Source organism: Poecilia reticulata, linkage group LG6 (genome assembly GCF_000633615.1).
Source record: "Poecilia reticulata strain Guanapo linkage group LG6, Guppy_female_1.0+MT, whole genome shotgun sequence".
In the NCBI taxonomy this organism is placed as follows: Eukaryota; Metazoa; Chordata; class Actinopteri; order Cyprinodontiformes; family Poeciliidae; genus Poecilia; species Poecilia reticulata.
In genome coordinates this window covers 21389580-21414948 of record NC_024336.1, presented here as the reverse complement: position 1 = coordinate 21414948, position 25369 = coordinate 21389580, and the positions used below count along the sequence as shown (strand labels likewise).

The 25369-nt window shown below is 39.6% G+C and overlaps 1 protein-coding gene and 1 long non-coding RNA gene across 3 annotated transcripts in view; one reads left to right on the top strand and one right to left on the bottom strand.

Annotated features, from left to right (window-relative positions):
• Positions 1–19598, bottom strand: part of LOC103466321 (cGMP-inhibited 3',5'-cyclic phosphodiesterase A-like) — a 90479-nt gene extending 70881 nt beyond the window's left edge. For both annotated transcript variants that reach the window (XM_008411820.2, XM_008411821.2), the window contains exon 1: positions 18453–19598. In XM_008411820.2, coding sequence (XP_008410042.1) covers positions 18453–19382 — 930 coding nt within the window. In that variant the 5' untranslated portion in view covers positions 19383–19598. The remainder of the gene's footprint in view (positions 1–18452) is intronic.
• On the top strand, positions 19345–20458 carry LOC103466322 (uncharacterized). Its single transcript, XR_533936.2, has 2 exons — positions 19345–19433; positions 19597–20458. It is a non-coding gene; the product is annotated as an uncharacterized LOC103466322 (long non-coding RNA).
• Positions 20459–25369: the final 4911 nt, after the last annotated feature.

Below are 25369 nucleotides of genomic sequence, written 5' to 3'. Positions count from 1 at the left end.
AGACTGGCGACCTGTCCAGGGTGACCCCGCCTCTCGCCCGAAACGTTGGCTGGAGATGGGCACCAGCACCCCTCCCGACCCCACTGAGGGAAAAAAGGTGCAAGAAAATGGATGGATGGATGAATGAAAGATATTTGGTGAATCAATCCAGTGCCTGGCAAGTTACATTGACCACAGAGAGTATGAATGAAACAGAGTCTAAGAGAAAATTGTGGATGGAGAAAGTCTGGAATTCTGAGGAAGCTGTAGACATAATCATAAAAAAGCTCCTACATGTCTGCTGTAGGACACATTTTTTACCTCTTAAAGATTAGTAATAGACAAAATACTTCAAGTACATATTGAAACAAGGCTTTTTGTCCTGTCTGTGTGGGTCACATTTCACTGGATGCTGGCCTGGCCACTGCCTTCCTGCGCAATGCCGTTCGAAAAAGATTCTCACTTCCAATGCAGTCTGGGTTTTCTCTGATTGATTTTTGACTGGACCAATCAGCAAACATAAGGAGAAGTTGTGAACGATGATGTCGATTTCCTGCACTGTTTTAGAATTGTAGTCTGCCTGTAGTTTTAGTGAAGTCATTCAGTTTTCTTTGTCACACTTCCAAATATTGACATCAACAACTCGCCTCGTTTGGATCGCAGCACAGGTAATTTCAGGTAAGCTTCTTGGCATTGAACTGACACATTACATACTTCACGGGCAAACATTAGCAATGGGGTAAAATTTAAAACCTCAACGGCGTCCACCCCTCCAGGAAGTAATCGTTTTTCAACAATCGAGACACCAGACCTTCTGGACGGAGCAAAGTGTAGGGGCTGGTTTTTACCAGGCTAATTGGATACTATTTATGCAACAACACTTAAGTCTGAATTTACTTTACTATCATCAGGCAATGCAAGGTATAGTGGAACGATGATGTCTAAACCGTTTCCTTTTACTTTACTTTAGTCTTTAGTCTGTGAACAGTGAAATGGGAAAAGAAGCTGAAACATCATCGTATTGCATGAAAATCCGTGTGTAAAAAAAAATCATCTGCTGTTTTGAACTTTACATCGTGTTATAATGTCATTCCCTCATCAAAAACATACCCAGTGTTGCTTTGATTCTGTTATGCATGTTTGAGGAATCCTTGAATCTTCTGTAGCACTTAGCAAACACCTGGTGGAACTGAACTTATTATACAAACAACTTCTCAGTCCAACGTTTCTAGGAACGAATGTAAACGGAATCAAGGAGAAGCATTTTTGTGACAACGTGCTGAAGGGGGAGTGTCAGTAAGAGTAGCAGCTTCTTAACCGTCGTGCGTGCGAGGACTGAGGCGAACAAAGGGCTGTGGCAAATGAAACAAGTTTTACATGTGTGGGGTCGGTTGGACCCCATTTCCAAACACAAGGGTTAAAGAGAGAGTTATTTTAGATATGTACAACATTCTCACAACTGAAAGTTGGTCGTGGAATAAAAGGCCACTATGTGTCTGGAAATTACATAATGCCTCCCTCTTTTAAGCCCTTTTCAGATTAACAGTTAAATAGAGTTGATCCGGTGAGATCACAGGCCAGGCATTCCTTCAGAAAATGCAGCTGAGATCGGGGAACCAAAGGAGCGCAGCCTACAACTTGCTGCATTCACCAATATCCCCAAAATGCATGTAAGGGATTTCCTTATCCTGTTTGAGCAAACCTCATGTAAGCTGCGCAGTGCTTTAAAAACAAGCAAACTCGCACAGCATTTTCAACAAGTTGTTGGTGGATACGGAGGGGCAGCAGAGAGTCACTCAGAGGCTCTGCACTGTGCAAACCCACAGACTGTGAGCTGCTGCTGCTGTCTTTGCTTTGCATCAGATTCAAATGTGCCACAATCCTGTTTTGTTCCCAAAAGTCTTTACTGGTTACAGGTTTGTTACTACTAGATAAGGAGGGCAATATTTGTGAGTCGACTTTCAATCTGCATTTTGTGCCGGGTTCTTGTGTTTCAATGTGAGGAGATGCAAGACACATAGGCAACTGATTTTGTTATTGTTTTTTTCATGTTTGTTATAAAAAAAATAACAACAAAACCAAACGTAATAGAGAGCCTTACAGTATTCATAAAGAATATTGTTTTTTAACATCTTGTCACTATATAACCTAAAAATTCAAGCTTATTATTAGAATTAATGTGACTAACTCATGGTAGTAATGCGTTATTGTGAAATTTCAGAATTTTTAATTGGATCTTGGGCTTTTAGTCGACCATTCTGACACAAAGATAAGCATTTAAATGTTCAGCTTTATGGTAAACCTCAACCCCACTGTCACTTTTAACAGTTTTAACAGGTGGTTTGTTTTTTGTTTTTTTTTTTCGCAGGTGGTACGCTGTATTTTACACCTGACCGGTTGGTTTAACGTGTTCCTACTGAAGACAAAAATTCCCCACAGCATAATGTTGCCACTACTATGTTTCTGCATGGGGATCATTTCTTGAGTAATTTGTTAGTTTTTCAGGACTCATTATGTTCTCCTTGTTAGCAAATGAATGCAATTAAAATATCTTTTTAACAATAACATCCTTTTTCCAACCGTATGAGGTCAGATGTACAGAGTCCATAACAACTTTATCTTGATCTGTTTAGTATGTTTCCTTGATGTTTATAAAGCTGCTTGTTTACTGAGGATATTTATTTCTAAAGCCAGTTAGATGCTCTGGATATTACTTTGGGCCATTATAGTAAAGACCTTTGAACGTAAAAACTTTGACACATTCCAAATTTGTATTTGTAAATGAAAAAAAAATGTGGTGAAACTTAGCTTGSCTTTTATCTTTTTATACATTATGAATAGCTACAATTTCTGTTTATTTTTTTATCTACTGAAGTGGCTCAAAGCGAGTTTCATAACATTACATCACCCGTAAATGTTTATGATGTGTCCCTGAAAATGTATATTCCATAGAAACTCTATGCCACCAACCTAATTCAGCACAGATCTTTGGATGTAAATTGCATGTTTAATAATTGAAAGTGACTCTGAAAAAGCAGCTCCTGACCCAAATTCTGAGACTTGCACAACTCCAAGGAGTTGAAATGACCTGACTGACAGACAGATGTACAGACAGAGTTCCCCTCCCCTTACATATTTGGACTGTAAAACATAGCATTGAGCAGGGAACAGCAAAAGCCTTGTTGGCTGCAGACACAGACGTGGAGAGCCAGAGAGGCAGCGGGCAGGAGGGACAGGAAGGGCTCACCATGCAGAAGTTACAATAACACATTTCCCTGCATCACAGCACTAAGCTGGAGATTGAAGCTGGCTGCTGGGTAAACTGACAAACGTATAAGTTTGATGGGTTTTGTTGTGCATTCATAACCATTTCTCTCTGATTAAAGGTGAAAGAGGTAAAGCATTTCAATAAGTTCTATGGCACAAGAAATGCTTCAAATTCAAAATGTTTGCGAAATCTTCAGCTCCACCATGAAGGAAAAGACTTGTGTGTAAATTTATCCAATAAGGAGGAGAGGAGGAAGTGAGGTGAAATATTGTTGAAGAGCAGTAGCTTATGCACCTTAACCAGAGTTTTAAATAGTCTTATTGTGATTTAACATATTCATGAAAACTACCTGACAAAAACTGTAACTCAAAAAAAAAAACTTCAATCCTGACAGCTTTCTAGCATATATAGTTTTGCTCTGTTTCTGACCAGCATTATTACTCTGATACACATAAGTGTACATCAGTGCTCCCTTTTCTCCAAGCAACTCCAGAATACCTTGTTGTATTTGTGCTTTTATGTGGTAAACCACAGTGAATGGAAGCAGCTAAAAGTTTCACTTTTCTACACAAAATAACACCTTGTTTTAAATGTACACACATAAACAATATAGTAAGTAGAACAGCTTATTTCCCATCTTTAAATGTTGGGAGCAAACTTATGATTTCACACCATAAATCAGGTTAAATACAGCAGAAAGTCTGTATGAGTTTGTGCTGTTCACGTGGAGACTGTCTGGGCTTACCAGTCTGCAGCAACAACATATGAGCAGTCAGAAATGTCATGTCTGTGTCTGGGCAATTAAAGTCCAGTCAAGTCCAGTCCAGTGAGCATTTCCTAAATAAAGCCGCTTACAGATGCTTTAAACATTAAATCTGCATATATTTGAGAAAGCATACATTGGCCAAAACAAAATGTTTATCTGGATCTTAAGTCAAGATCCACTGAATCAAAATACATCATGTGTCAGTATGCTGGTAGGAGACTAAAATAAATCTCATACAAAGATATGCCAGAAAGATGCTATGATGTAGAAGCGTTTTTTATGAGTCTTGTGACTTTATGCCAACAGAAGGTGCATAAAAACATATAAAAACAGAAAAGATGTAAGTCTCTGTTGCAGGTAATAATTGTGATTGAGGTTGGAAAGTTCGAAGAGATCAGTTATTTGTGTTAATAACAATAGGTTACAAAAAGGAAAAAAGTCAGTTTTCTGCCAACAAAAGACAAAATGTATGTGAATCTCTTTCTGTTTAAGAGAGATCTCGTTATAAAGTGTATTTTAACATCACATGTCTGCTTTGCAAGACAATGACCAAGCTGATAGCAAAATAAAATCAAGCACGTTTTCATTTCCGTGATGCGTGCAAACTGAACATAAAACATGTATAAGGCTACATTTAGGTACCGATTTAGCATTTGTTGGTAGATTGAACATAAAACGGTTCTGTGGACAGATTTTAAAGAGGTACTTATCCTGAATCTAGGCGATGAAAGACCAACTCCTCTCATCTATCACTGAAACCCTCAACCTGTGTCGCTCTCTTGAATTACATGAGGAATTAATACCAGACTATGCCGGGATTTATTAGACAAAGCCAGTCAGAGGGTTTCAAAATGTGCAAAATGTTCCTGTTTATCAAATGAATTACAGCCGCAGTTTGCTCCGAGATCAGTTTTTGAAACCGAATGTTGAACACAAAGTGGAAATTAAGAATGCTTGCTTTTATTTGTTTTTAGCACATTACATTTTACCGCTCTGTAAGTCAGGAGGATTACCTTCCTCTCGACTTCCAGCTTCCTGTCCCGTAACTCGCACACACAGTTACTTCAGTGGACGCTTCTCGGGCCGATGTGAGACTGTCCATTCATTCAGCGCAGACCAGCTGCACACCTGGTGACAGCACAGGATGGTGGTGTTGGCTCAGGTCACAGTGTGCCAGAGGGGGCTCAGGGTTGGTGAGTGGGCCCACAGGCCTGTCCTTCAAACTTCTGCTCAACCTGCACATTCCAGCTCATAGCAGTGGGGCGAGTGCAGGAATGCCGCCCTATGTGAGGGATGACTGTGTTAACGGAGGTGTGACTGAAAAGGCCCTTCAGAGGACGGGCAGAAATGAAAGGAACATGGGAGCAATGTTCAGTTCACTTTAGGTATCAACCTGTCAGTCATCTGAAGAAGTAAAAACATCCGCGTCAGGCGCTCAGTGAAAACAATCACCAAAATGCTTTTATCAGTTTGTAAGTGCTGCTTTTTATCGTTTGTCACATTTATATATTTATAATCACTATTTCAGAGGAACATTTTATCTATTCAAATAAATACTGACAAATTATTAAACAGCTAACACTGCCCTCTCTACCGCCAATTTTACACATTTGGCATCCTGACGAGAGTACATTTTTATTATTGTAGACAGAGAGTTTGCAAAGTGTAACACGAGATGAGATGACATCTCAGTTTACTGTAGCAACACGAACGCTGCTGCATCAATGTGTGGAAAGGAAATGCTGGAATAATATTTACTTAAAGCCAAATATCTTTCTATGGATTTGAAATGGAATATCAATGCACTGTGTTGTTTCAAGGGTTTCAGTATTCAGTATCCACACTGTTAGTGTCCATATCTACAGTGCATTCGGAAAGTATTCATCCCACTTCAGATTCTTCTTCTTCTTTTTTTGTTACGCTTATATGTTTCAGGTATTTGAGCCAATTTTTATATCAAAGAGAGCCAGTGTAAATACAAGAAACTGCTTCTAAACTAGAACCTGACCATATGTGAAAAAGTAATTACCAACTAAATGTCAGAAGGCAAATATCTTAGGTCGTTTCTGGGTTTTTKTTGTTGTTGTTGTTGTTGTTTTTCTGGGTTTATAGTTTTGTTCATTTGTTATTTGTGTTTTGCCTTGGTGCTGATTAGATCAACCTTGTTTCTCTTTTACTTTAGTTCAGTTCATTTTTTCTTATTTTTGCTAGATCTTACTATTTATTTCTTGTGTTTTTGTCGTTTAGATTTGTTTTTTTCAGCTGCCCTGTTTGTGTTTACTCCTCCTTGGTCCCGTGTCTCACTCTCGCTCTCCTCATGTGACTCCTCACAGCTGCATCCATTCTCCACCACACCCACACTGGTTTCTTCATTAATTTCATGTGCCTGGTTCCCGTTTGTTTCTGTTATTTCTTCCTGTGTTCACCTTGTTGTTGGTAAGTTCTCGTTTTATCATTTTTTTCATTAAATTATTCAACTTCATTTGCAGCCGATGCCTGTTCCGCATTTTGGATCCATCCTCACCATCACACACCATGACATAAATCCAAATACAGGTTTTTAGTAGTTGACATTGCTTTGGGAGGAATTTTGGCCCATTCTTCTTTGTAGAATTTGTTTTATTATCCAATTTGGAGGGCTTTTTAGCATTTAAAGCCCTATTAAGATAAAATTACAGCAAATAAGAATAGGATTTAAGTGTAGACTTTGACTAAGCCACTCCAAAACAATGACTTTATTATTATATTTTTTGTCATTTAGGGGAGAATTTTCTTATGTACTTTCAGTCTTTATCCTACCTTTTGGGATATTTAGCCTACTTCATGCTGTAAGTGGGTTCTGTTTAAATTATTTTTTGGCTATAGAGGCCTGGGGATAAAGTATGGCCAGACAAAAATTTTACTAAACAATGTGACCATGGACACAATACGAGACATTTGATAGCCGATTTACTGCGTACTGCATATGCAAAGGRTAAATGGCCATTACTTGTACAGCGCTTTATCAAGTCCAGAGGATCTCAAAGCGTTTCACACTACATTCAGCCAGTCACTCATTCATTCATTCACGATGCTAAGCTACTACAAGGTAGCCATTGCTGCTCTGGGTCAGTCTCACGGAGCCGAGGCCGCCATGCAAAGTCAAAGATGAACAAACTTGTATCCCTGTCGCCACATGGTGGGATATGTGAATAAACATGCTTGGACATGGTCGCCGGCGTGTTACCAACCCACATGTTTGTGCCTAAAACCGTTTTCCACCGCATTGCTGAAACAGTCAGTTTATTATGATGACACAAACACACAAACAAAAAACCCCCTGAGCAAAACAACTGCTTTAGCGAAACTAAAATTCAGTATATAATCAAAACCTCAACACGCATAAAGCTTCAGGTTGTTCAAATTTGAGTTAGCAGCAGGGAAGCAGAGGTGTTAATTTGCATGATGTGAGCTGGGATTGGGGGCCTGCGCCCGTCTACCAGTTTTAGCTGCGTAAGGTTTTGTCTGTGGTTTAGGGCCCCTCCGTTTTCCTCAGAGCAGACTCAGCCTCTCAGGCTGAAGCAGCTGGCAGCCATCAAGATGCCTTACATTAACTCAAATGCTTGCACACATGCACAAACACATGCAAGACTTCCACAATTTCCATGGTAATCAGTTGGGAACAAAAAAGGTAGAAATGCCCAAAGTAGCGATTTGAGTGTAACGGGATATTCAGTTTAGTCTCAGGTCTCTGGTTCATTTAGTTTAGATGATCAGAAGAATATGAGCTACTATTCTTTCTGCAGATAAAGACAGTAAAAGTATTGGACTCGGATTGGTGAGCCACTTAATGCCGACTTCATTCTGCTTTATTAGAAGCTGGGTCTATTTTTAATAATAACTTATACATGTTCTCGACCATTTGATCTCCGTTATGAAGAACAAACCAAAAAAAAAAAACAAAGCATTATGAAATATGAAGGCTTTAGTAAAGAAATTTGATCATCTGTCTGCGGGACAAAGGGTTTATGAAATATAAAATTTATCACTGAAAACTGTATTTGGAGCAGCTCTAAGTAGCAAACTCAGCTACATCAGCAACGTACAGTACAGATGGTAGCCGTCTGGCGTTTTCATATGAAAACGTTAAAAGTTATGGTTTCTTATAGCTCCCCAAGTCTAAACAAAATGTAAATAAAAATATTTCTGATAATATTAAATCCTTTAAATACTATGTGTCAGGTGTGTTTTCACTACAGAAGAAATATAGTTGTATAACAGACTAACCTGTAAGCTAGGTCACCTGTAGTAAGTTTTTTGCTTTGTTTATTTACTAGATGTTACATAATCTGATTTGCCCCTCCTGATAGCCTATTAAACCCTACTTTTAACACTAATAGGGTATGGTGTTTACTTCATTTGAAAAATAATTTATTTTTTATTGTGTTAGCTCTGTTAATATAACAAGGTGTTTACTCAGAGAAAAACTGAAAGTGTATCCGTGGTGATATAGTTAACACCTGTTAATCATTCATTCACTGCACAGTGAAGCATAAATGGCTAAGAGGGCATCGCTTCTCCTCAGACTAAACTTGTCCACTCAGTTAATTGAAAAAACATTTACCAAACTAGTATTTAAAACCTTTTCAGTCTAATTATTTCTGACTCAAAGTGAAAAATGTCCATAAAAACTGATATTTTTTATAAAAAAGAATTGATACTGCTTTTAGTTTTGGTTTTCTTTTCCATCAGAAACAAACCTTCTAGTTGAATGATAATAATTTTACATATTTTATTGTCAAGGGCATGAAACATTTTGGGCTTAAATACACTTTTAAATTACAGACAGTGGTGTCAATTTTTTTTTTGCACCAAAGTTGAAAGGACTACTGGGCCACAAAAAAATAACTATATTTTAATGCTTTAAAAAAACAGATTCCAATGCCTTTTCTTATTTTCTTTGCTTGTTAATAAACTAAACATCAAAGACTGTATGGAGATTAACAATATAGTCAGATTTTTGCAGAACATGAATCCAAACATCATTGTGTTGTTGAAAAACAGACAATTTTCTAATATTTCTTTTCTCTTTTGTTCTATTTTGACTGCAGCAGGCTGGTTAATAAAAATAAATAATGTTAAAGATTTTTTTTTAAAAAGGCGTCGTTCTGTATCAATTGTCTGTGATTGCAGGCAGGTTTGATCAGATCATGCAGAGGGCCACAAATGGACCCGTGGATTATACAGTCATGGCCAAAAGTTTTGAGAATGACACAAATATTATATTTTCACATGATCTGCCGCCCTCTGGTTTTCATGTGTGTATGTCAAATGTTTTCATCACATACAGAAATACAATTGCAATCATATTATGAGTAACAAAAGCTTTTATTGACAGTTAGAATGAGTTAATGCAGCAAGTCAATATTTGCAGTGTTGACCCCTCTTCTTCAGGACCTCTGCAATTCTCCCTGGCATGCTCTCAATCAACTTCTGGACCAAATCCTGACTGATAGCAGTCCATTCTTGCACAATCAATGCTTGCATTTTGTCAGAATTCCTAGGTTTTTGTTTGTCCACCTGTCTCTTGATGAATGACCAAAAGTTTTCAATGGGATTAAAATCTGGGAAGTTTCCAGGCCATGGACCCAAAATCTCTATGCTTTGTTCCCTGAGCCAGTTAGTTATCACCTTTGCTTTATGGCAAGGTGCTCCATCATGCTGGAAAAGGCATTGTTCATCACCAAACTGCTCTTGGACGGTTGGGAGAAGTCGCTCTCGGAGGACATTCTGGTACCATTCTTTATTCATGGCTGTGTTTTTAGGCCAGACTGTGAGAGAGCCGACTCTCAGCTGAGAAGCAACCCCACACATGAATGATTTCAGGATGCTTTACAGTTGGCATGAGACAAGACTGGTGGTAGCGCTCACCTCGTCTTCTCCGAACAAGCTGTTTTCCAGATGTCCCAAACAATCGGAAAGGGGATTCATCAGAGAAAATGACTTTACCCAAGTCCTCAGCAGTCCACTGCCTGTACCTTTTGCAGAATATCAGTCTGTCCCTGATGTTTTTCCTGGAGAGAAGTGGCTTCTTTGCTGCCCTCCTTGAGACCAGGCCTTGCTCCAAGAGTCTCCGCCTCACAGTGCGTGCAGATGCACTCACACCTGCCTGCTGCCATTCCTGAGCAAGCTCTTCACTGCTGGTAGCCCGATCCCGCAGCTGAAACACTTTTAAGAGACGGTCCTGGCGCTTGCTGGTCTTTCTTGGGAGCCTTTTTGGCAACAATGGAACCTCTCTCCTTGAAGTTCTTGATGATGCGATAGATTGTTGACTGAGGTGCAATCTTTCTAGCTGCGATACTCTTCCCTGTTGGGCCATTTTTGTGCAGTGTAATGATGATTGCACATGTTTCTTTAGAGATAACCATGGTTCACAGAAGAGAAACAATGATGCCAAGCACCAGCCTCTTTCTAAAGTGTCCAGTGGTGTCATTCTTACTTAATCATGACAGATTGATCTCCAGCCCTGTCCTCATCAACACCTACACCTGTGTTAATGGAGCAATCACTGAAACGATGTTAGCTGGTCCTATAAAAGGCAGGGCTGCAATGAAGATGAAATGTATTTTGGGGGATAAAGTTCATTTTCTAGGCAAATATTGACTTTGCAATTAATTGCTGTTAAGCTGATCACTCTTTATAACATTCTGGAGTATATGCAAATTGCCATTATAAAAACTGAAGCAGTAGACTTTGTAAAAATTAAYATTTGAATCATTCTCAAAACTTTTGGCCATGACTGTATACTTTGGACATTCTTGATCTGACAAAAAATTAATTGTGACATAGAAAACACTGCAGAAAAGCTGCAAAAAAATGTCTCAATCACAGCACGAATTTGAGGTGGACGCGAGTTAGAATGCTGTTTAGCTTGGCTGCTAAACAAAAACCTTGAATGACCTACTTTCATTCACACCCCAATTCATCCAGAGCTCGCCTCCTCCTCATACATGCACACTAGAGCTAATGCACAGGGTTTGGRTGGATATTTGAAGTGTGAATTTGATTACCCAGTTATCTGATATRCAGAAAGCTACATCAGGATCTTCTTCTTTTGCTTTTCTAAACCGGATATGAGTCGAAATGGCACAGAAAAAAAAATAAAATAAAATTAAGCTTCATATCACATGAGGTTGTGTGTTTAGAATACAAACAAGTAATCAGAATGAGGGTGTTCGTTGCTAAATCACTTCCCTACAGGCTGTCAACAACCTGCAACCCAAACACAATTCAATTACAGCAAAAATAGACTGCGAGGAAGAAGCGTTTACAACAGCATCAGGAATTGTGTTTGGATCTCTATGCACAGGAAGTCATTACCATAGCTTTTAGGAATATCTCTGTTATCYGAGTTAAGAAAGAATTTYCTCCTCCATTTGGGATAATATTTGTGTTGGTGTCATTCTGAGGACAGAGAGCAATTGCTGTGGAAAGGGGAGGAGCTCTTGAGAGTAAATGGGGGGGAGGGAAGGCGGGTTTCTACTACTAATGTCGTYGAGCTGCTAACTCCCACTCGCTGCCTAATCAGTTCTGCTCCAACTTTGCAGCTCAGATAGATTTCGTGAAAAACTCCCAGTCTGCTGCCTGCTTTGCTTTGCTCTCTGCCTGCGAGGGGAGAAAGTTCTGCGACAGCRCTGATGTCTGCAGCAGGAGGGAATCAAATTTCCTTTCATACTGCAAAAAGGGATCCACACCACTGCTCCACACCTCATCCTCCACTTTAATATCCCCCTGCTGCAACTCAGGAGCCTGGCTTGTCATTTTGTTTTAACCTGAGAAGAAGAACTATCCCACACAAGCCTTCGCTAACCGCTATCAGATCAGCTGGTAATGACTTTTGTGATGTGGATGACGACCGCAGCTTTGCAAAATGTGCCTCTTTAGAGAGCTGACGGATGCTGGCAGCCAAAATATAATCACGAGGAGTGTGAATGGGTTTACGAAGGATAAACTTTCCACACTTAGGTGGCAATTTAGAAGATGCCTTGGTAGAATTTTGTTTTTGTGCAATTTAATTCAGATTAAAATGTTCTTACGAAGAGGAARTTTTTGTGAGAGAGTCAGTTCAGAGYATTCGAAGTGGAGTWCTGCTGATAGGTTATGACCAGCTAATGTCTTACTTGCAGCAGATTATTCTCTCCAGGTTGTATAAAACCAGATGAGATGGTTCCAGAGGCTGGACGTAAACGCTAGATGTGGTTTCTTACATCGAGCTACTCGTAGTTTAAGCTCATTTTGCTGCCATGTTACTTTATTTGTAATTTATTTGTGTTTGTGCAACTGAAATGCATGAATTTCCCTCGTGGAGATCGTCCCGTTTTTCCTCATCGKCGGAGCAAAGTCTTACAACAACTTCAATCTGAAAATATGTCGTAGYGGTTTATATAAATGCTGTGCTATAAACCTGTAAACTRCTGTCACTTTGGTTATTCAAAGAAAAGGWTATATGCACAGAAAATGGAGGTTAGAGAAGCAGCAACAATGATGTCCATGTGTGAAACGTACTGAGAACAGAACGGGTATTTCTGTTTTGATTTATGCATCAGATGCTCGAATCCAAAGCAACTTACAAAGTAGGATGTGACAAAGCTGTTAATATCAAACATAACAGAATCAGCAAGTGCTATTTTTGTACATATTGGTCTAATTTAGAAGTAAAGAGGTGCGAAGAGCAGAAATATTGAGCTTCAGGTGGATCCATTTCTTTTTAGATTTCAGAGATTTTTAGTAGAATATCTTGTAAAGCTAATAAACATCACGTCACATCGGATCGGGTGTTTTGAATAAAAATTAGTAATCAGGAAGAAAATATGGAGCTAAATTTATMCCATACGGKCTATTCTAACAACCTCCAACCTCAGCAGTTTTTTATTTGAAAAAGAAAGCATTTCTACCAGTAAAGTAGCGTTCATTGAAACCATCATAACAATGTTGCTTTTTATACCACCTTATTCCTAAAACCAGATAGTAACTTTGAAAAGAGCAAATGTTCATATTCAGGAAGCTTCAGACTGGAACACTGTTGACAATCTTTCCATTTTCARGGTAAATAATAATCGACGTTGCGTCGGCATAAACAGCCATCAGACACAAACTGTGTTATAAAGATACACTTAATATTATTGGTATGAACCACAAAACTCTTTTTGAATTRGATTTTTTAGAGCTAAACTCAGTTTATACTGAAAGAAGATGGAAAGTGTTATTTACTGCAAGTATGACGGTAAATACTGACAACTACTTTAGTGAACCTGATTGAAAAAGTCTTGAACTCTCCCTTTTACGGACGTTTTCATTATGATTTCAGTGTCTATTGGGAGGCCTGGAGCTCAGCAAGGGCTTAGTGACAATAGCCTGGGGCTTGAGGTTTCAGGGCCCCCAGAACAAGTCTTTCCTTCCGTTTTTGTTTTTTACTCAATAAATGTTTTGCACGCATTTCCAAGAAAAACCCAACACTCYGTCTTCATTTGTTAACTGTTTGTGTAGATAACAAAAATGCAGCTATTGGAAAATTAGGATCTCACATACACAAACATGACCCCTCCGTGATCCCAAACATGCCAGATAAAGCAACAGGAAACTTTAACCGCCTGCCCTACGCCTCTTTTTTTTACTGTATTTCTATACTGCCACATGGATGCCTGGCAATATTTCGGTCTATTTTTGTTTTGTATGTTTTGTACTGATGGCGATACGGGTGTTTTTTAAAAAAAGATAATTTGTAAGACAATGGTTAAAAGTCTTGAAGCTGATGTTTTCCTAATTATCAATCTGTTGTATTTTTCTACATCCACCTGAATTCTACCCTCCCTCTGTGGTCGAATGTCGAGGTTCAATCTCACCCTCCTGTCAGCGTTATTCTGTTTATTAAAGACCTAATGTCACCACATCTGCAACAAAGCACAGCTCCGTCTTATTCTTCAAAGCTTTCTTTATTCTTGATTGAAGCAACAGGTGACCATAAAGCAACAAGTTCTGGAATATTTTCAAATGTTTTTAGCTGTTGCACGGTAAATCGTACGTTTTTTTGGGTTTTTTTTTGTAAAACTGCAGGCGCCGTCAGCTAGACCGGCATCTTCTTTGTTCTCGTCAACATGAGGAGGCTGCATCGTGGGTTTCCCCCCGCCAAAACAAAGCCTGTCCTAACAAACCCACACCCCACTCAGGGGAACCCAGAGCGAGCGAGGTGAYGACTAGAGTGGATCGGCACAGAGTTGTTTACACTCTCTAGACCACACAGACAAGACTCGGTCAAGACGACATATGTACACCATGTGTGTCTCAATTACAGACGGGGGRCCACYGCCGGACAGCCGCTCAGATAAAAGGGAATGGTGGATCAGGGCTCAGGCTTTGTTGTAGAAACGCTAATATATTSCTCCCCGTTTCACGCCGGCCGTTAATGTCCCACAACAAAAAGCTAAAACTTGGATCATYTTTCAGTAAAAACTTCCAGCAGGGTGGCGTTGCAAAGAGAGCGTCCAGAGATGATGGAAAGGTCTGAAATCTYTCCAAGTATCGTTAACTCTACTTGGGTCGTAGTTCAGTTTAATCTGAGGGAAAGTTGAAGACCAAAAAAGTCAAATGTGGCTGGAACTGTGTTACTGAGTGAACTGCAGCTCTAGGTGATGATTTTAGGGCTGTGTCCAAGTCTGAGGCTATGAAATGTGGGAATTTTTCCTTTTCCATGTCTGACGTWTTTGGCATTGTTTTAATAGTGAGAATATGTTTATGTTAAGAGTTAGGAAGGCATGGGCCCACATCATATTTTCACGGTATGACAACGTTGAGTAAAAATACCACGCTTTTATGCCATCATGGTATTTACACAAGATCTCACTACTTTTCAAGCAAACAAGAACATTATTTTCTATATGGCTGCTAAAAAACCGTGTAACTTATTCGTGATTGCAGTTGTATTAATGATGTATTTCCCTTTAACTCATGGTCGTTTTGAGTTTGAAACGCCRTCTTAAAATAAAGAACACCTATAATAATAAACCTTTTYGCAATTGTGCTCTTTTTGRAGTAACACAAGATGTTCTTTTAAAACATTGCTACTTCAACAAGACTCCCCCAAGCCAACAGAGGCTTTCAACAGAGACTAATTTTTCCRAAAGAAGATGGATTTCAAAACCTCAAAAKGCAATGATGTTTGCCAAGAGACAGACAAATTTTAATAATCCCTTWAGAGTAATTCTGGAAAGCACAATCAAATTAATTAAAGGATTTTTWWAAAWWTTTTTATTTTAACATCTGCGTTCACTTTAGATTTATGATGACTGGCAACGTCCAAAATGACACTTAATGGTTTGATAGATGTGTTAACAGTCATAATTTGATCCCAGTGCTGCAGTTTAGTCATTTGAAAGCTGTATGTTAAAATGCTACACAATTGCCAAACCATAAGTAACTCAGAAATCCAAAATACACAATTTATTTACAGATGTCATCTACTTCAAATGGCACGGAGTATTAAGGTCATTTTATATTTTTAAAGAAAGCAGTGAGTATTTTTAGCGTGTTTAAAAAAAATCTATAAAGGATGAGAAATCAAGTCAGAATATTTAGATTAAAGTTGAAAAACTAAATTAAGATTAAAGTCAATATACTGTGATAGAGACTTGAGTTAAAATGCAAAAAAACTAAATATGTTTTCAAGAAAAATGACATAAAAAGGCACGTCTAGCTTACAGTACACTAAACCGGCACAAATGCAAAGACCAGTGAGAGCTAAGCAGTGGATAAAATATAGTGATTACAGCATTTTTAAAATTATTTCCCATAAATAATCTTGACTTTATCATCAGCCTTCAAATGTATCCTAAATTAAGAAAAAAAAAAGAAAACATTCTTGTTTTTTTCCAGAACTGCCTCTAATGCACTGTCATACTGACATAAACACCCTGTTATCCTAAGTGTTATGAAAAAGGGCTGATCACATTTTATCACAACCTGAATTTAAGCAATTCATGGTTAAGTGATCAAACATTCTTCAAAAAGCACAAAGCAAAAACGATCAAACTACGGTCAAATACGAGAGACATTAGTGATGCTGTGGTCAAAACTCAACGATCCCAAATCAGATTCTGCTTTGGACCCCATATAACCTGAGGTTACAAGACAAACATTTACAAGTTTGTCTTGTAAATGTRGTAAATGMAGCTGAATGGCAGTGTGCAGCAATGACTTGAGGAAGGAAGGCGCCGTCTTACTCTGTGTAGTCATAAAAAATTCTGGTTACTTTCTCAGACTTCCTCACCTCATGGATTTAAAACATAGAAGTAACKTGATGAGACTTACTAGCGTTTTGAAATTGTATCTCTTTAAACCTTGAAATAACATGGGAAATATTAAAATAACTTCTTAGTAAGCATAAATCATAATATTGTTTGAACTCTGAACACAACATCCTCTTCATGGATTGCTTTTGGGGGGGAAGGGGGGATAACCTACAGTTAACAAGCATACATGAGTTCAGACACACACCATTTCCAGCCATACTTCCAGCTGGATTCTCATTCAAATACAACAAAAGAAAACAGCATCTTTAGTGCACAACTCCAGCAAGATAACAGCATAGGAAATTAATCAAAGTGGACATTTTAATGGTCCTCAGCTGCAATGTTAACTCCACAGATATAAAGGAAAAAATGGATAAAAGCCTGAGCTTTTAAATGCTACTAAATTTGTATTTTCACACTGCATCATTTTTTTTTTCTTTTTCTTCTAGAGAAAAACAAACAGGAACCCTGAAAACGCCCAGCGAGCCCTGGGAGGTGAGCGCATCCTCCAACCGGACGGACTGACATGCAGCCTCTCTCTGGTGTCTCTTGACACCAACACGCTCTCCAGATCACAGCGTGAGCRACGATCAATCAGAATGCTTGTTTGCCTCTCACAGATTCATCATCTTACTCACTGATTGCAAGTTTTGCTTTGAGGAATCCTCTTTGCTGCATCATCACAGACAACCGTTTCCATGTATCCATGTGCAGCAGCGTCAGAGGAGATTTAAAAGCCAGAGCTACAACATCCCTGCAGTATTTGAGGACAGTGAGCCATGAGGACTGATGTGAAGAACGACAGTAAGATGAAAAGCTGTGGATGTAAGGATATCGTGCAACACTGTACACTCAGCTTTGTTTGTCAGAGGCACAGCTGGTTGAGAAAACTATTTATGTCCAATAAAATGCTTAACTGGGTGAGTCAATTTAGGTAGAAAAGTTTTTTTTTTTCTTCCTAAAGTTTTCAAGCTTTAGTTTCAGTAAAGCTTGACAACTTTTTTTTTTTCTTTTTATAGAGATACACCAATCGGAGATCCAAATCGGATATCCATTGATTGGCTCTAAATGTTGATCGGTAGATCAACTATTGARCAAAGGAAAGTGTTTTCATATAAATTAAAACTGCTAATTCCCATTATTACTGGTATGTATGCACATCAAACAATAGTGTACTTTAATGGGATTTTTTTTCTTTTGTTTATAAAATTAACATAAAGGTTAGGCAATCATGTTTTGATGCAAAAGATGGACAAATCTTATCAAAGTGTCTGCAGCACTTGTTCTTACATGTTTCAAAGTTTTTATCAGAAGGTCAGACCTCGAGGAAAACCGGAAATCAGCAATAGGCCAAAAAATAAGTCTGATCAGAGTAACTCTACTTCTTTATAATAATTTCAAACAGGCTGCTTTAGAAAATGTTATTAAAAGCAGATATGAAAAAAATTGTTTCTCAAAATCTGGGCGATTGTAGGGAAAAGTGTGTAAAATAGACTAGACATCTTGATTGGAAATATCAGAAAGTGACTTAAAAGAGTTTCTTGTTAGAGCTGCACAAGATACTGAATCACAATTATRACTGAAATATCAGGCCATGCAAAGTCCCAGTCACAAAGAACTGTTAGTATGCAATATTTGGTGGTAAGCTCAGGAAGAGTGCTTGATGGAAAACAAACATACTGGTGATGGAAAAGAAAAAGAGTAGAAGTGAAAATATGGGAATGTTTTAATCAACAGCGTAAATTCAGCATAATGACAAAGTGCTGTTTTTATATTTCTTTACCTAATAAAATATGCAAGCATTCAATCTCTCCAAAAYACCTCATCATACATTACAATGCTAAAAAAAAGAATCAGATTCATAGTTATAATCGTATTAAAGCTTTAGTGATGGGAAACATTATTTTAGAGTTTTTATTTTTTATTTATTTATTTATTTACTGCTCAAAATTCACAAAAATACCCTTAAAATAGAATAAATAAAAAACGTGATTAAAAGTAAGAACTTTAGAAAAAAAAAAAAAAGGTGGGACGGGGGTAGACCACAAACCCCAAACTCGAGGGGATGAAGACCAAAGCAGAAAGAGAAACGCTGAATAGGACAGAAGCGTCTTACCTGGTCCCTCTGGATGCAGGGCAGAGAGGTCCGTCGGTGTGACTTACTGTTGGACTGACTGTGAGCCATGTCTGAGGCTATAACTGAACTGGACCTCCTGCGCCTTTTAAATACAGGGATCTCTTCCCTGGCTCCTGTCACGGGGGTGCAGCCCTCCTTGTGTGTCCCTTGTTTAGGCAGGAGCCTGTCAGCATACCTCGCCAGCAGGATGCCCAGCACTCCGACCAGGTACGCCACGTACGGTCTCCAGGCGGCTCGCACTTTGTGCAGCGACAGGAGCGAGATAGTCCTGGCCACGCTGATGAGAACGATCACCGATGTGCCCTGGTTCAGCCGAACTACCATGAGTACTCCCGCGACCGCGCAAAGGAGCACAACCCCGGCCGCTGTGGCGGACGAGAACAGCTGCTCATCTGTCCCGTCCAGAAGAGACCACGCCGCGACTTCGCCCAGGTGGCACAAGGTCAGGAGGGAGAGGAGGGTCTCGATCAGCACCCCGCAGTGGATCAAGTACACGCCGACCCAGAAGAAGGCACATACGAGCGCAAACAGCAACGACAGCGCACTCCAGCAAGTTTGCAACAGCTCGGCTGCGCAGTCTGAAACAAAGTGGAGGGGGGACGGTGAGGGCGAGAGTGTGTTGTCAGCGCTGCTGCTGCTGCTGCTGCTGGCCTCAGCTGTCCAGCCTGCGCATTTGACCAGGGCGGCGAGGAAGACGGAGAGCGAGCCCACGCACGCAGCCCTCCGGACCCTCTGGGAACTCCAGAGTTTGTTAAACATCAGCCTGAGCCACGCTTCACAGTCCGGGTCGCTGCACCGCGGGGTGACGCGTGTTTTCACATACCCATTGCGATCCGGCGCGCCGAAGCCTTTCTTACGAGTGTTGCTCTGCGTACCGGTGGTACTGCAAGCCTCTGTAGACATCGCCATCACTCATGGCCCGATATGAAGTATGAGGAAGTCTATAAAGCATCTATACAGGTGTGGTCATGGAGGGGAAGGTCAGGGCTTGAGTTAAAGTGTGGAAAAAACACTCATAATGTTCGGTGCAAAAATGGTGGGAAACGCATAGGACGCAAACGCACACACGTCTCTCCCTTTACGCATGGATCTGGTTTGTCTTCTCTTTGTCTTTGTTTTCCAGGTGCGGGACGCGGAGCTGCATTGAAAAGGAGCCTGGGTGACAGTAGAGCTCAGAAGCTGTGCTACAGATCTAGGGCATTGCTCCTCTCTGCACGCACGTCCCGCTCGGCCCTCTGCGGCGCGCCTTCTTTCACATTTTCTGTCATTCTCTCTGCTTTCAGACTCCAGGAAACAGCAGCAGAACCTCGGGGAAAAAAAAAGAAAAAAAAAAAAAAGAAAACATCAACCCCGTTCCGCGACCATCCGGACCATAAATGATCTGTTTGTCCTCCGACTGAATTGAAATGAAACAGTCCCTCCGGTGCACTTCCGAGGATAAACTCCTTTGGCGGATTTGAGCTGCGGAGAGCGAGTGTCCGCTCGGCGTTTTCTCGAACAAATCCGGAGCGTTTTGTCACCAGCTCTCCAACCAGCCGCGAGTGTCAGCTTATTCACACCCCCGAGTTCCAACTTTTCACACAGGGAGCAGCGGTGAAACCCACCAATTCCCCCTGTGCCAGCCCAGCAGGAGTATTTCTGCAACTGACTGAGGTTTAGTTGTTTTTTTCCCTTCTTCTTCTTCTTCTTCTTCTTCGTTTTAGGATACTTTGTTTGTTTTTTGTGGGCTATGAGATTATAATATGTGCTAATATTTATTTAATACAAAGAAATCTGTGTAAAACATATATGACTTTTTTATTATTATTATTATTACTGCAAAGTCTTCTTGTATAATTATAATGTACTGGAGCAGCCACATTTCAGGCCATGTGACATCTTGGTGGGCACATTTTGATTTGTGGCCTTGGTGTAATATTGTTGCAAGGTTGCCAAGGTAAATTTTCCATCTACAAGCAGTGCCTTGCAAAAAAAAAAAAAAAAAAGACTCATATCCGTTTAAGTTTTTATCATTAAGTAACATTAATCTGCAACATTGAGTGTGTTTCATGGGAATTTTATGAGATATACTAAGACAAAGTAGTGCATAATGTAAATCAAAAGTAAACATGATGGTTTTCAMATATAGAAAATAAAGACAAAAAAGAAATCTGAAAGRTGTGTAGTACAATCAATTGCCTTCCAAAGTTTCCTCGCTAGTAAATGGAGTCCACTGGTGTGCAATAAATACAACTGATCTGTGAAACCTTTGTTAGGTTTGTTAGAAACATCAGTGAACAAACATCATCATGGACGCCAAAGAACACGTAAGGCTCGGCGGGGATGCAGTCGTGAAGAAGTTTAAAGCAGGTTTGGTCATGAAACAATAACCCATTCTTTTAAGATCTACAGAGTAATGCTTCAGACATCACTTAAAAATAAATGGTGCATCACAAATTTATTGTTGGAATATTTCTTCATATGATGCGCATAACCCGAAGAACTGCAGGGACGACAATAAGTGCTAGCTAACTTTGTAAGTATACCATACATTCAGGTTATCTACATCTAATTCATGTTTAGTTGCACTTGACCTTTAAAGCACCATAAACATTTCTAGAGGGCAAGGAGATGTTAAGCTGATTCAATTATCTAGCAGCGGACTGCTAGTATTGGGGGCCACGGATAGCTGAAATTTGTGAATACTGGACAACCACTCCACAGACACATAGAACTAGCCATTTTAGTTGTTTAAACGGCAAAAATAGATCCTATTATGCAATAATGCACAAAGTGGTAAGTGTTGTGGCTCAACCAAAGATCCTAGTATCTACATTCTTCCTTATTTCCGCTCTTGGGTGTACAGCCAATTAATAGCTAACAATGTGYACAGCAGCATTGTGCCTGGATATGTCAGTTTCCTAGGCTGATTTAGTTTTTTCCCCCCAACTATTTTAGGACTCCCCAAAACAAAACAAAGAAATTGAGTGGATAGGCGATTTTTCTGCAAATAATTTGGAGTTACTGAAACCATAAATAGTCCAATATATGGCACAACTGAGAACCTGACAAGACCAGGCTGGCAAGAAGAGAATTAGTCAAGCAAGCAGCCAAGAGACACAAAGCAACTCATGAGGAGCTGCACAGATCCAAGCCTCAGGTGGGAGTATCCGTTTATAGGACTGCTGTTGGGTATATGCTTCAGAAATGTGACCTGTGTTTAGTAGTAACAAGAAGGAAATCTTTGTTAATAAAAGATTCTTTGACAAGCCTTAGAAACCGTCATTTACAGACTCCCCTTCCAATCTGACTAAGTTTGAGCTTTACTGCCAAGAAGAATGAGCAGAAGTCTTAGTGTCTAGATGGCTGACAGAGATACCCCCCCGACCCCCCCCCGCCCCTGAAGGGACTTTCAGCTGAAGCTACAGAAAAAAGRCTGTTCCATAAAAGTATTCACTAATGGTGAGTAAATGCAAATGCATGGCACACTTTTCTGATTTTAACTTGGAATCATGTTTGTTCCCTTTCACAACCATACCATGTTGGTATTCCTTCATGTAAAATAAAAGTTTGTTTGTAACTTGTGTATAAACACTTTTGGCATGATACTTAACATGGTTTGAGATGCATTCATATTTAATAAAAAGAAGTAAGCAAAAAAACATATAGCGGCTTTGCATGCAAGCTTGTTCACCACTAGAAATTGCAATACTAGGGGTTTGCAACTTAAGTTCTTGAGTTCCTCTGTCCTGCAATTATTCTATACGTCTCTCCTTCAGCACACCTGAATCAAAAGGCTGAATTGCTTGTTTGGTATGTCAGGAGGTTTTGCGTAGACCTGTTCATTAATTGATTCAGGAGTGTTGGACCAAGGATGCATCCAAAGGTTGCAGGACAGTAGAAACCTCTGTTCCAACAAGGATCTTTCAATTACTCCTAAATTCAACTCCAAAGGATCTCCTCTCAGTCCAGTTATTGAAATATCCATCCACTCTTGGTGTCACCAATGAAGTGACACCAAGAGTGAGACTTGTTTCAGCTCTGCATAATCCTGGGGGTGCATCAATGACGCACATGTGTGTTTCTTTAAATGTACATATTTTTCTCTGAATTGCATCCTCTCAAATAAAGTGGATACATGCTCCATGTAGACACAAACATTTTTAGGTAAGCATAGCCATCTTAATTTACAGCAGCATAGACAAACAAGACATGTATAGACTCGGGGTTGTTTAACATCTGGTCACTTTGAACACACTTGGATATAGATTACTTTGCAAGCTGGCAAAGAAACCCATACGAACCTTAACAAAAATCCACCTTCATTTAGACAAAGTATAATTTCACTCTAAAAGAAAACTCATGTTGACCAAAATAGTTTGTTTCCTGTAAAGTTCAGCAAACTCCACATGTTTACAATTGTGATGTTAGGGCAGAATAGTTTGTTTTTTGTTTCATACCCCCTCACCCGCCAAACTCTGGYTGGCATAGCATCTAATGGCTGTGGTGGGGACTTGGCTGCTCCAAATTCTGCATTTAGCTGCCGTTATCTAACAGTGGGAGGTAGAGATTTCTTCCCCCCTCCACTTCCCCACGGTCATGGCTTAAGACATTGTTCAACTTAAAAAGCATACATTTTAAAAAACATTTCTGTTCAAATTTATTGATAATTCTTGGTGCGATTTTGATCAAAACAAACATCCCTAACTGACCAAATGCAAATACTGAACTTTCCAATGAGAAGTTACGATATACACAGACCTTTTTAATTTTACACATCTTTACCAGCGGCTGTCCAAATTTCATCCAAATCTATAGCATTTTGAAAAAAACAAACAAAAAAGTCTCCTTCAGAGGTCAGAGAGCTGCTACATCTCTGTGCGCCCATCTCCTTCCTCTCCCTGAATCCTCTGTCTACCTCTGCCTATTCGAGCGAGCCGACACAGGTCAGCGTGACTCTGTAGCATATATGAGGCACTGCATATCCTCTGTCAGCTGTGATTAGTGAGAAGCAAGGGGAGGAGAAGAAGTGCTAACAGGGAGCGATAGGAACAGGAGGAGGAAGGATCCCGTCCATCACCCCTCAGCGCATGTTTACCGCTCACCCAACAGTTCTCCCATGGTACAGTGCATCAAAATGTTTTTTTTAAAAAAGACGTCTGTCGGCTCTGAGCCCAACCTCTTTTTTTGTCACATACATTTGTCTCTTACCTTATCAGAGCCTGGAGGTAACTTTTCGTTCCCCTCCGGGCGAGGTGAAACAATGTCACTTTATCTAAATGTTTCATTTTCTAGGTGACAGGAACAGAAACATTTCCTCTTGGAAAACTTAAGATAAGAGCGTGACAACAGAAAGAACGAGTTGGAGTCAGCAAAAAGAAAAGCATCAGAGCCGCTACAAATTTGTTCCCCGTTTTGTTTTTATTTGTAAAGTCGAATCGAATCCGTTGTGTAAAGGGTTAAACGGTTGTTCTGTTTAGATGTGATACACACAATGAATTTCAATGTGTTACAAGATGGAAATTACACAATTTATTAAGCAGAACTGCCTGAATCCAGCCTGTCACAGCTGTTAGGGATTATAAACATTCTTTACGATTCCTCCACTCTTGAGTTTGCAGCAGATGAAGCGGAGTGACGACAGTCGTCACTGTGCGCCTGGCGTCTCAAGACAGGCTCATTGTGAAATTTTCTGCCACTCTACAAAACAGGTCCAGAGGCTATTCGGAATTACCCGAAGGAATTTTAACGACCAGGGAATGGACATGTTACCGTCTTACCCTATTAGGCAATGTCGTGGTCCATTATGAAACAGGAATCTTTTATGAGACATCTGGTTTTGATGTTGCACGAGGGGCAATTGTCAGATGTGACCCCTTTCAGACCTGCACTGGCTTCTGCAGCGGCTGCCGACAGGTCAGGCGTGTGTCCTCAGCTCAAAGGCACGTTTCAAAGAGTTGTTCACAATCTAGCCTCATGTACCGTTTCCTCACTGTGTTTGTTGCTGTGAGTGGCTAAAGTATTTCTATCCCCTCAACTTTTCCATATTGTGTTAAGATATGACTACAAAATGCAACATTTTCAAAAATTTTTACAAATGAGAAACTGACAATTATCGGTTGCATTTGTATTCAGGCCTAAGAGTCAATACTTTGTAGAACAACCATTTTAGTATTTCTCTGCAAGCGGTGCAAATGTAGAAACTGAAACATTCTTACACATTCCCCTTTTAAGAATAGTTCAAGGTTAGGTTGGATGGAGGATATTTGTGAATGTCAACTTTCAAAATTTGCCAAAGGTTTTTAATAGGATATAGGTTTGGACTTTGACTGGGCCATTCTATTGATCTAAACTATTCTCAAGCGATGAGTCAGAAACCCCCAAAATTATCTTTTTTTTCTTTCTTTTTTTTCGGTTCGGTACAGACTTTGCCAAGGCATAAAAATGTCAAGAAAGAAAAAAATAAACAGACAAAATAAATGTAAAATGACATTACTGAACAGTTTTGATTCTATGCAGATCATTTAGCGTAAAAGGGAATATGTCAATCTTTCGATCACTTCTTGGCGGTTTTGATTCATCATCAAACATATTCTTTTGTGTATTTTCTCATCTTCTGTTCTGCTCTCAATCTATAGCTGGAGCTCAAACTTCTATTCAAGAAATTTGAGAAAGTAATCAATTTGAACAATTAGTTAACGGCTCGYCAATAAGAGAGACATCTCAATAAGAGATGTCTCTCTTATTGAGATGAGAGAGATAAGTTTGTTAACTTATCAGACCAGAATCACTGATCTAAGCCGTCTCGTTGCATCACTATCTGTATGTTTACAGCCATTGATGGCCATGTAATTATAATTATCTTACTCTTTTTATATTTGGACAATGAAGTGCTCAAGACATTCAAAGTCTGGGTT